The sequence below is a fragment of the Geospiza fortis genome, unplaced genomic scaffold (assembly GCF_000277835.1).
Source record: "Geospiza fortis unplaced genomic scaffold, GeoFor_1.0 scaffold276, whole genome shotgun sequence".
NCBI lineage: Eukaryota > Metazoa > Chordata > Aves > Passeriformes > Thraupidae > Geospiza > Geospiza fortis.
The window spans coordinates 181,272-193,816 of NW_005054527.1; the positions used below are offsets into that span (position 1 = coordinate 181,272).

Sequence of the window (12,545 nt, forward strand, 5' to 3'; positions counted from 1 at the left end):
AACTGGCAGTGGAGGCTCAAAAAAAAGCTAAAATAAAGGTATGGTTTTTTTGTTTTTTTCTTTGAAATGCAAGGCTGATATTTGCTTAGTAAGGCAGCAGTTCTAAGAAAAAAACCATAAAATGTTTAAACTAAGATCGAGAGTTTCCAGATGCATCCTGGTTGCTGCTTAAAAGTATTTTATTGTTGCATTGTGTGTCCTCAGAATCCATGGGGGAACTCAATCTCTGCTAATTCAATTGTATTTTACTGTGTATTAAATTCTCCTTGATCAGAAAACCCCAAATGTTCTTTGCTTTAAATAGGATGAATAGATTAAATAATGCAATTCCCAATCTTTGTTTATTTATTGTCTCTAATGTGTCAGAAATCTTTGTCTGTCTGACTTTCTGCCCCTCTACTTGTGTGTCCACCATGTTGACAGGGCAGTGTGTAATTAATAAATAATTTAACAGTGTGGCTGTCAAGCATTGGCTCCTATTTTCTGGGCAGAGGAAATTGTTCTCTATGCTTAGCTGCAAACAAGAATATTAGCTGCAAGCTGCTTTGTTCTTTTTGAATATTTACCATTAAATGCTGAGCAGGCTGCAGGTGGGATAAGGAATCAGTAGTACCTCAACAGATTCAGGGTGCCTGTGGCTCCTGGAGGGAGGAACAGCTTTCATCCTTGATGTGCTTTCTGAAAGCTGGTCCTTTCCCCTGTGCAGTGTAAAGATACCAGAGAAAGGGATCTGAGGATCTGGAGCAATGAAGACAACCTCAGTAAGCAGTTTTGCAAGGTGGGAGTGGGGACCAGCTCAAATCTGGCTTCCACTTTGCACTACAAGACAAAGCAAGCTGTGAAATTGAACAGGGACTCCTGTACAAGTCCAGAAGCCTTTGCTTAAACAAAGGATGAGAATCTTGTAACAAAGAGGTGGTGGATATGAAGCACAGAAAGCATATACTAAATCTTTGTCTGTCTCGTTTTTAATCAGGCAGGCTTCCATTACAGTCACAGATAAGATTCACTGCTTGATTTCATTTCCCTCTGATGTACAAAGAGTTGCAGATGCAGTTAGGAAACTCCTAACACATTTAGCTAGATGAAAAAGAACCAACTTGTTTCTGTGGAGGAAACACAAGGGAGAAGAATAAAGATGACTTACAAAAATAAGCATACACAGCTCATTATCCTTTATTGTCAGTTGTCCTATTTGCTTAAATTGGCTTTGGGCACATGTATCTCTGAGTATATAATTAGAAGTTTAATTATTGTATCTTACACACTTTCAACAAATGTTTATAAATTTAACGGAGGCATTATAAAACAAATATTTAAAAAAAAGGTGAAGAGTGAAAGATTTGATTGTGGGTTGTTTTTTTTTAGATAAGCACAATGGAGCATGAGCATGCAGTGAAAGAGCACGGGTATGAAGCTCGACTCAGGGAGATGGAGGACACCAGTCACAAGTCCACCACTGAGCTCAGACGTCTCTTGGTAGCTCAGCAGAAAGCCACAAACAGGTGGAAAGAAGAAACAAAGAACCTCACTGAAACTGCAGAAGCCAGGATCAGTAAGCTGAAGTAAGTGCAGTTTTGTTCTCCTTCTGCAAAGTGTGGTTCAGATACTGTTTGGGGGATGGCAGTAGGTGAAAAGCTTGTGGTGAAAAACCATAAAGAGCAAATAATCCAGACTCAAAGATGTGCTTGCAGCAAAACAAAGTGATCTAAACAGAACCTGTGATGCTCTCTGAAGTCAGCACTGAAGGAAAACTTCCACTGTTTCATTATCTTGTAGATAATGTGTGAGGTTTTGTAATGACAAAAAGTAAATGGAATATATTGCTTTTGATTTTTCTCTTTCAAGATACAACACACTCAATTTAAACAATTTTAACTTTAGATTATGAGAACTTCTGTACCTTTTCAGAAAAGCCATAACATCAGTTGTGGAGTGAATCTCCAGACTTCTAAAGTAAACTGACAAAAACCTCTTGGAATGTAAATCTAATGTGCTCTTCTGAGCAGTTGCTGTTATAAATGAAGAATAAAAATGGGTTGTGTGATTCTCCTAAGAAAAAAATACAGTATAAACTTTGTGCATTGGTATAACTTATATGTAATATAATTTGCATAACTTTTCTCTTAATTCATCCATATTTCTAAGCTGATGCATTTATTTTGCAGTGTAGAATACAAGAATATTTTCAGTTTTGCAAGTGTCCCCTGTGCTTCATTTCTAGGCTCAGGAAATGCTATCAGTTAGCTCAAGCAGGCTATTAATTAGAGATTAAATTAGCTTGGTATTTTTATAGAACTGCAGAGAAGTTTATGTCCTCAAGATCTCCTCTTCTTCAAAACTGGTTAAAAAGTGGGAGGAGGTTGACACACTGGTCCACAATAACTGCTAAAATAGGAAGCCTTATTTCAGAAGTCTAATTTCTTTAAAATTAAAGTAGTTAGAAAGGAATATAACATTGCATTACTTTTCAGTAGGTTTGAGAACAAAAATTCAGGTTATTTAGCTCTGTTAACTTGATAAATTTGAAGCAGCCCTTTAATCACTTAAAGTGATTCACTCATGTGGTTCTGTGCTCATAGTGATTTTAGAAGTTGCTTTGCTATCATGTTAACATGGAAGCAAAGCTTTTCCCTATTAAAATTGGGAAGCTGTGAATTCTATCTTTCCTTTCCTTTGGGGTAGTCTTGGGGTTTTTTCGTATTTTATTATTAATGTAATGCTTTGCATATTCTCAGCTTCAATCATATTTCCAGCATCCCATGCAATTTCTGTAGTTACAGTTTCTGAAGCATAGCTTGGCTGTCAGAATTCCAGTGGTGTGAGTGGAATTAGAACCCAGCTCTAAACACAAGCCAGGAAAATCTACTTTGCCACTACTGTTAACCTGGATATCCCTCTTTGCAGTGAAATACATGCTCATCTTTTCCTTCCCTAAGCAAACAGTTACAGGGGGCTTTTTACCTTATCTGTTCAGGTACAGGCTGGCTTTATTTTCCCCTAAAACATCCTGCATTTTGCAAAGGTTATTATTAAACAGTTCTTCAGGAAAGGGAAAAGTCTCTTTCAGAAGACAAGAGTATTGAGCCTGTTTGTGAGACACTGGGAGCTGATTCACTGACAGTTTTAGTGGTGTAGCTTCACTGTACGTAATTAGCTGGCTCTTACTGATACTTTTTTAGCTTCTTTTGTAAAGGCAATAACTGGAGAAGAAAATTATTTTGCAATCTTTCATGCTAAGGTAAATTTCAGCTCTTAAACTTGTAGTTTATTTTCTGTGAATCAAAATACAAAGCTTCACAGCTGAGCATCTAGATCCTGGATGTGGTTCAGCAAGTTCCACTTAAAAGGAGAAAATTGCAGACTTCCAAAATAATTAAAGTTATCTGTGATACAGCTGTTTTCCCTCTAAACCCTTTACTGTTCAGTGTTAAAATGTTGTTACAGCAGACCAAAAGATTTAAACCTTATTTATCTGCAGCAAAATGCTGACATAGAAAATACAAGGAAGTCTGCTTTGTGAACCTGGATGAAAAGTGGGGAATAAATCTTGAAAATGTCCCTATTTATGTGACTTCAGTAGGTATTTTGGTGCAAGTCTAAAAGCTAAGTCAGTTACTTTATGATATGGTTTTGTGTGTTATGCCTTTTCATACTGGATAAGCTAGAAATAGAAGTCTTTAGCAGGCATTTGCTCTACCTGGCAAGGAAGCTGGCAACAGAAACAGGAAGGTTGTCATTTAGACTGACATCAGGAATTTGGTGTTAAATCTGTGCACTGATGCTCTGATATCATGGTGACAACTAGTCTAACTGAACCTTATCAGTATTATCTGGAAATTTTAAAGCCAGCTTGTTTTTCACCTTCTATGCATTGCCAGACACTCAGCAATGCAGTGCAAAATGCAGTTGGTATGAAAATCAGCTCCAGAATTTACATTGTAGTAGTTATTCAGCACAAAAGTCCTTGCTTATACTATAAATGTATAATTATCATATTCCTTTTCATCTATCACAATAACATTTTGACTGCAGGTACAGAACAGCAAGTAGCTTCTTACTGTGTTTGGAGCTAAAATCAAGTTGCTGATTATTTAAAAAGCAGAATAATTTTGCAGCAAATGCATTTATCAGGGAAATTTCAATAAGAACACAAAATAAGACTGATACTGGTAATGGATTAATTAATCTATTGTTAATTAAATGCTGTGTTTGAAAGGTCTCTTGAGGCTAATGCAGGAAATGTTCTCACCAAGCCTCCTGGTGGGGTCCAAGGGAACAGAGGATCCACGTAAATACATGAGCAAATGCAGAGGATGTGTTGGTGACATGTAGCAGAATTCAATTCTTTAACAAAAATACAGTTTTTAACAAGAATCATTACTCTTGCAGCATGCTAATGTGTTTTATAGCTGAGTGGTTTTTTAGGAAGTTATAAACTTCCTAACCAAGTCCTATCCATGTGTGTGGGGGAAGCATTTTGGATTGCATTGCACCAGGAGGCTGCTGTTAGTGCAGCTCCCATAAACACTGACTCAGTGTCCCATTTGTTAGTGTAGGTGTTTCCCATTCCTTTGCCTGAAAGTCAGGGTGGTTTTCCAGTTCTGTCCTCATTGCTTTCATTTCCCATGTGAAGGTGTCTGAAGCATTTTGGCTTCTTTATTAAACTGACCAGCAGCAGCTGCTAACTTTTCCACATTCTGTGCTGCTCATTTGTCATGTTCTAAGGCTGCAGGGTTTTGTTGGTGAGGTGTAATCCATATGCACAAAGGAAGCATTAAATAATTTTAAATAATTCTAAGGAATGAAGCAGCACCAATGAATGTTAAGGGGTTTTTAATCTGAAAAAAAAATTAAGAAGTAAATTTTGCAAACTGTAATGGTAGAGCATATAATGTAAAAAACCCTAAGAATCTAGTAGATCAGTGAAAAAACTGTAGATAGAAGTGTTGATAAGTAAATTGATACTTCCAAGCTTCATTGAAAATTATTCTGTGCTTTTCTGGACCTTTGGGTCTCGTTCAAGTTAAACATGTAACTTGGTGCTGATAAAACTGAACTTGGAATTTAGATCCAGGGCTGAAACTGGAGGCAGTGCACTGAATCCTTGTAGACTAAATTACATTTACATTTTCTTCACACAAATGTATTACAGTCTTCATTTATGAGAAAAGCTTTCTTCCCTCTGAGCATCTTAACATGCTGCATGCATCTTAAGGAGAATTTATGGGTAACAGACCTCATCTTCACCTTGCAGAAGGGCAAGGAGCCACTTGTGCTTCACTCTCCTTGTGCCAGTCAACCCTGAAGGTATCTAAGGAGGTCACTGCTCCTTGTGACACAGGTCATCATTCCAGATACAAACCTTGCTCTTGGCCAACAACTCACTGCCAAGTTTATTCCCTTTATTCCCACAGTGTCTACTCTGGCAGAGCCAGAAACCAAACTGCTCTGACCCCTGATTGCATCCATGGTAAATGTACTTTGAGTTCTAATGATATGCACTGAAGTGAACTTAGACAGCAAATGCTTGCAATTATAAAATAGTAGTAAAATAGTATAAAGTCAGTGATCACTGTAAAAAGTTGTAAAAAAAAAGGTCATCTTTCATATTCTTTATAGGGGTTTAATTGGAAAACAGAAGTATAGAAATTTTATAAAGCTGTCAAACTTCTTTCATAACACAAAAAGGGCTTTTAAGTCTTGGTGAATAATTTAAGTATTTTATGTTTATCACTTTAACTGATTCTTGAATTACTAATTTATTCTTTCTCCCTTCTACTCTATATGTGGAATGTTGTCCAAGTAATCTAAATAACCAAATCAGACAGTGTTGAAAAAGCCATTTTGATCTTCAGGGTCATTTCTCCACAAATGGGTGTGGAATTTGATAAGAACTAGAAACAATCCATGTTGCTGTTGTTGCTGACCTACAGGGTGCAGAGCTTCCAATTATAAAGCTTTAGGTTTGAATGTCCCAAAAATTTAAGGTGATCTGCCTTTGACAGGCATGGTAAAAATCTCAATGCCAAGTGATTTTTACTTTTCTTGTCCTCATTTGAAAGAATTTACTTTTGAAAGAAGTGAGGAAAGCACGCACAAGTTTTTAAAGGCTCTTGCTTTGACTGAAGCACTCTAACCCAGAAGAATGGTTCCTCTGGCCACATCTGACCACATCTGGATGAGACTGCTCTTGTTACTTTACAGCATCCCTGTAAAGCTCTGTAGCTCTTCAGACTTCAGCTGAGAAGAAAAAATGACAGCACATAGGAAGTGGAATCAGCAATACCAAAGGGATATTTAGGAAATTTGTAAATTGGAAGGAAATAAACTTCAGTAACAGCAGAACAGAGGGTAGAGTGGGAAAGGTTGAGAGAGACAGTTCTGACAGCAGAATTCAGGCAAAATCAGGGTAATTCAGTCTGCCAGCATCTGCTCAAATGAAATGAAGTGACAGACTCTATGCAAGTTTCAAAAATAATGGAAGATGATTGATTTGTTCTGTAAAGCCCACCTTTACAGGTCTGTAGATAAATGCACAAATACAAAAGAGGGTTAATCACATCTGCCATCTCATTGCCACCATAATCATATTGCCATCTCATTTTTTGCAGTACCAGTATTTTTTGTAGGTTTTTATGCCCTTACCCTGTGAATGAAAAGTTGGGGTAAATAGAGAATTTTGCAGGTAAGACTCTGCACCAGTGCCAGACTCTGCACCAGTGGCCAACACCAAGAGCTTATTTTGGTTGAACATGATTCTGGTTGGAGCAAGAATAAGATTCACATGGATAAACAAAGTTTTCTATTGAATCCAATGACTGAATCATCCCAGAATGCCCTGCAAGTGGACTAGATCTGGACAACTGCAGACAGGGAGAAAGATCAATCCTCTAACTTGAAAACCTGTCAGGAAATTGGCAGTTCTCTCAACTTTGCCATGGATATTGCTTTGGCCTGTCAGACACATGGATGATTGCTCAGTTTAACTTGAATAGGGGTAGAAATAGGTGTACACAGGTCTGTTCTTCTACAGAACAGTGCATGAAACAATTTATAAACATTGGCTTAAACTATAAAGGGGAGGTATGTTTGCTTCCATGAAACATTGCATTTGAGGAGCTTTAAAAGCTGAAGTCTAATTACAGAGGTAATAAAATGCAGTAACAATATACAATGTGAACAAACAAATTAATAATCCTATTCATCTGCCATTATTGTGTAGTAGCAAGATATAACTTTTGGGGGGGAGGGGAAATAAAAAAACACCTGTAGCATAAATTTATTTGAGTAACTATACAGAATGGTTAAATTTCCTTAATAGTCACTTGCATGATAATTGTCAGTACTTACAAAAGGGAATCCTTGCTATATTGTTTTTATATTTAAAGACTTTGCTTAGCTTAAGCCATCTGACTGCAGCTATTTTGGGTATCTTTGTTCCAGTTTTTGCCTCTGACACATTTGTTTGTCATAGTTGGAGTCCCTGACTCATCAGTAGGCATGTATGGGGCTTGGAGTTCTCTGTTTTTATCTTTCCTGTGATTGAAAATAGTCTGCTTCTGAGGAATGACCTTTTTTGGTGGCAATATATGAAGTGTTGGCCATGAATGCTTTCTCCTCAGTACATGGAGTGAATTGCATGGCATCTTGAGATGAGGAAGTTGCCTCTTTTTCTGAAACATTATTCTTGGCTGCACTTGTGCAATGTTTGGCAGCCATAGCTGCTTATTTTAAGATGTTCATTAAAGAAAAAAAATATTACCAGGATGAGAGACAGCTGCAGGTACTGGCAGTATACAAAATTCGTAATTACTAAGAGTAACTGAAGCATATTATAGTATAATTCAACCAAAAAAACAGCTGGCACATGCTATATTTGTCATGAGAGCTTTGCAGAAAGTACTTGCTGCAGCTGGTGGATTTATCACCCGTCTGCTGAAATGCTGGAAGTTCACCTTTTGTTTCCTACTCACTTAGCAAAGACAATGTGCAGTGGGGGCTGGTGTAATTACCCAGCAGTTGGGGTTATTGCTCTGTTCTAATATTGAGGTCTCATAAGTTGTGTTTGGGGGAGGGCTAACACTCAGAATGAATCAACTGTCTAGCTCAATAGCCATCACATTTCCTGATGCTTACAAGGTTAAACTGTTTCCTTTTAAATATGTGTTCAGTGTGATCTCATTATAAAAATAATTTCTTGATCACAGCTGTGTATGAGCCTGTAAACTCTGTTTATGGTCTGTTTATGGTCTGTGCTGCTAAGCATGCTAATTCCACACTTCAGCACAAGCACAGGAGACAGGCTCCTTTCAGTAACTCACATTTTTAGGGCATCTAAAAATCAGTCTCCTATATTGAAAATGCCTCATTTGATGCTTGGTACTAATAACAGAGGACAAATTACAAAAAAATTGTTACATACTAACATACTGTCTTGATCCTGCAAACTTAATTCTTACTTTTATATCAAGTGTTCACATGTGATAAGAGGTATAACCTATATATGTGATTTTAGCTGTTTAACAGCCTTGAAATATCTGCCTATGTACTTTCATTTCTATGAAAGTTCAAAGTTGTTGAAGTTTTTGTGATATTTACTGGGACTGGTGAAAGAGATTGAGAAGGTGGGTTGAGAACAGGTGAGTGGAAACTCCTCACCAGCTGTAGTGGTGACCTGATGTTACACATGTATTGCAACCTTGTATTTCAAGTGCCACGCATCAAACTTTTACAAGGTACTAAGTTTAAAAGTTTATAAAAGCAAATCATTGTTGAGAACCAAGTGTCATCATTAAAATAGCAGACTTTAGGGTGAAAATCTGAGGTTAAAGTATCTGCTGCCTTACCTCCATTCCCTCAAGAAGAATAAAGGTTTTAGCTTCCCATGCAGTTTCAGCAACAGGTAGAGCATTGAAGGTGAGGTGGTAGAGACTGGTCAGAGGTTAGAGCAGATCACTTAGGTTTGCATCTTTCCCTGGCCAAAATTACTGGAGTTGTGTCTTTAGTCATCCTTCTTGTGCTGATAGAAGGCAATAACTGTTTCCTTTAGGCACTAGCTCAGAGATTGTCTGTCATAACCCAGATGTTTTTTGTCTTCAATACTGTGTAAATTGAAGATCACTAAAATTCATTCAGTATAAAAGTAAAAAGACTGCTTTGAAGTAGGTGGTATTTTCCTTTTCCTCACTAAGTGTCACATTGTTGTCTGTCTCACAAATATAGAATGATTTATTTTTAGGTACTTCAAAGCACCTTTAAAAATGCCTGCATTGAGGTCTGGTTATGGAACACTAATTAGAATGTTAATCTCAATATTGAACTTACTGTGCAAAATGCAGCTTATATTTATTGCATTCTAGATAGCATGCCTCCAAAATAAGATTCAATAAACAGGGAAAAAACCCTGTAAAATGTCAAGTGCTCTTGACAAAGTCTTGCTGATTCCAACAAATACATCTTGTTCCTCTGCCATTACACTTTTGAATGCACAGCATGAAGAAGTGCTGTGTGGTGCTTTTGAAAGGGGTGGTTTAAGAGTAACCCTGCAATTAAAACCCACCATAAGCCTCCACAATTCAGGGAACTATCTATGAAATGACATGCCAATAACTGAAGCACTACTGTTTGCCAATCAGCATCTTTTCTTGTGATTCCCAGAAGTGAGCTGCGTCAACAAAAACTCCGTAGCCAGGAGCTCATTTCCCAGCTGGAAATAGCAAACGAGAAGGTAACTGAGGTAAGATAATGACTGATGTGACAGCTACTTTCAGTGTGCATACACTTAAGATCTTAGCAGAAACCTATTTAGGTGAGTTATGTTGATGGCTTAGAGAAAAGTAAGGGTTCTTGACAGGGATAGTCAGTAGCAGTTGGGAAGCCTCAGTGTTTTCTTGCTGACTGACGTGTTCCAATGGCAGGAAGACAAATGAACTTTACTCTCAAATTACAGAAGTGAAAGGGGAAATAATCTTTCTGTCTCTCTAAGCGACTAATCTAGCAATTCTGGACAAATTTCAGCAAATGTTTCTGGACTTAACTTCTGCCTGTGAATCCCAGGCACACTGGGATTATGGATAATGTGGCACATTCAGATACCAAGTTCTCCACGTGCTGTGTGTATGCAGAATTTCCATTCTGTGTCCATATATGAATATAGCTAAAAGCATTAGCCATTAAAGATGAAGGGCAGGGTTGTTTTGGAATGTGCATTGTTCAATAATTAATGGGCACTTCAGGAAAGGGCTTTCCTGTCAGCCTCATAAATCTGGGATAACATCCAGTTCTATCCAGGATAAGTCCTTCTGTCTTGGTTGGTTTTTTTTTTTTTTGTAGTGCTGTGTTATTCAGAGGACAAAAATGATATGAGAAGTGAGTAAAGGCTGTTTAAGAAAGGCTTTTTACAGACTCTTTGAAGGGAAGAGAGGAGATCTGTAGCAGGTTTATCATCCCATTTGTATTATCTACTGCATTCCTCTTTCTTCTGAGATAAATAGCTAAAACATTTACTTTGTAAAGTTGCATGGATTAAATAGCCTGAATTAAAATGTTAGCCTTTATCCATCTTGCTTCAAGGTGGTGAAATGAGTAAAAGTTCTCCTGCAGATTGATTGATTGGAAAAGTCAGATGATGTCACATTTGAGCTGAAAATTCTCTATAATGTGCCAGCAGTTTGTCCTCAGGCTTTTATTGGAAGAGGAATACAGTTCCACTTCTGACATTGCTCTTGTGTTAAGCTTTTTTTTTTGCTACTTTATCCACTGAATGAGTGGGTTCAGTGCAAAAGAACTTGGCACTGTGATGAGAGATTGTGTTTCCCCAGGATGAGACGCTGATGATGGAGTATCGGGAATACATCGACAGGCTTCAGAGGCGGCTGAGCCAGGCAGAACAGAGAGCAGCCACAGCATCCCAGCAGGTACCCAGCTCACAAAAAGTCTTATCCAAGCACATGGAATATGCAAAAGTACTCACTGTGCATCATTCCTCAGGCAGAGGTGATCACTGATGAGCATTATTACCAACATGATTTTAACAAGTTTGGATTTTGGACATGTCACCTTCTGACAGGATGTTTATTTGAGAGCTTAGGTTTGTTTGTGGAATTTGATATGAATGAAACCTGCAAGGTTAAAAATGCCTGAATGAAGGTGTACATGGCAAATTAGCAAAGACAAAAAAATCTTTAAATAACTGTAGCTCCTGCTTGCTGGTCTGCTGGAGTGCACCCACTGCCGTTACCCTTGGCTCTCTGCAACTGCTGCAGCAGCTCCTGCAGTGGCAAAAATCGTGCAGACAGAGTAGGAAATGCTTGTTTCTTTCCAGGCCATTGGAGAGGTAAAGGAGAGACAGTGTATTCCTCTTGGTATTCAATTTTTCCATAGTGTTTCAGCTGTACAACTTGAAGCAAATCCCACGGGCGTTTATACACTGAGTTCATTTTTTTGCCAAGGAAGTTCATTACTCAAGTTGGTCTCCTATTAAGTAAAGATGGTCTTTCTGCCTCCTGCTTTTTTTTAGTGATTTAGGAAAACCATTTGCAAATTACAGCTTGTTAATGTGGGTGACCCCATGTGAGCTGCAGAGAGGAGAGATGTTTGGCTGACCTAAATTGCTCAGTTAGGACAAATGGCATTTTTTTTCCCAACAGCAGTGAATAAATGGGCATAGCTGCCAAGCTGTCATAACATAAGCTGTGGTTCCTGGCTCTAAATGCTCTCTGTCATGACAAGGTCTATTCAGCTGCTAAAGATTTCTCTGAAAGAGGCATTTTTTTTTTTTTTAACCTCCTGTTTGTTATGTGGGTCTGTTTAGCTCTAATGCTTCTAAGATGCTGTCTTCCCATAAAACCCCAAACATCCTTATGTCACATTTCAAGGGAATAAACTCCTGGCCTTGGTGCCCACAGAGGAAGAGGTTTTGCTGTTCCTGGAAAGATTGGTAATTAGCTGTTCCTCACCAGGCTTTCTCTGAAGGATAACAAAGAGATTTGATGGTGTGCAGTCCAAATGCTGTTGCCAGAACTTCAGAATTGCCCTGCCCTTGTGGCAGAGGTTACTGCAGAGGCCTGGCTGCTCTCTAGTGACTTCAGAACTGCAGAGCCAAGCCCCTTCCTTTTTCTCTCCACACCAAAAAAACACATACTGGCACTGTCCCTGCTAAAGGTCTCCAGCAGTGCTGCAAGAATGTCCCCTCTTCTGAATCTGGGTATTTACTCTCTCCTAGGCCCCAGAAGGCTGAATGTTCACATGTGAATTCCATCAGAGCAATGATTCTCTCTATTCCTAACCTGTAGGCTGAGGGCTGCTTTCTGGCTTGTGTGTTCTCACTACATTATCCACCTTCACTGTAAAATTGTATCAGATATAGACTAGAGCTGAACTAGTAGGGAGCCTAGAAATTACACTTTTATTGTGGTCAGTTCACTGACTGTAAATCTTAGCTTATTCTGAAGTAACAGTGATTCAGTAAGAAACATAAAACATACAAGATAATGTTTGCACGAATTTAAAACACCTATCCTGTAGGTGTCTTTTAAAGTGCA

At 38.3% G+C, this 12,545-nt stretch overlaps 1 protein-coding gene across 2 annotated transcripts in view; it reads left to right on the forward strand.

Annotated features, from left to right (window-relative positions):
• Window positions 1-12,545, forward strand: part of SCLT1 (sodium channel and clathrin linker 1) — a 30,432-nt gene that overhangs the window by 17,424 nt on the left and 463 nt on the right. For both annotated transcript variants that reach the window (XM_014310413.2, XM_031063753.1), the window contains exons 17-20: window positions 1-38; window positions 1,369-1,565; window positions 9,661-9,739; window positions 10,824-10,919. The exon at window positions 1-38 is cut by the window's left edge and continues 116 nt beyond it. In XM_014310413.2, the coding sequence (XP_014165888.2) occupies window positions 1-38; window positions 1,369-1,565; window positions 9,661-9,739; window positions 10,824-10,919 (410 nt within the window). The remainder of the gene's footprint in view (window positions 39-1,368; window positions 1,566-9,660; window positions 9,740-10,823; window positions 10,920-12,545) is intronic.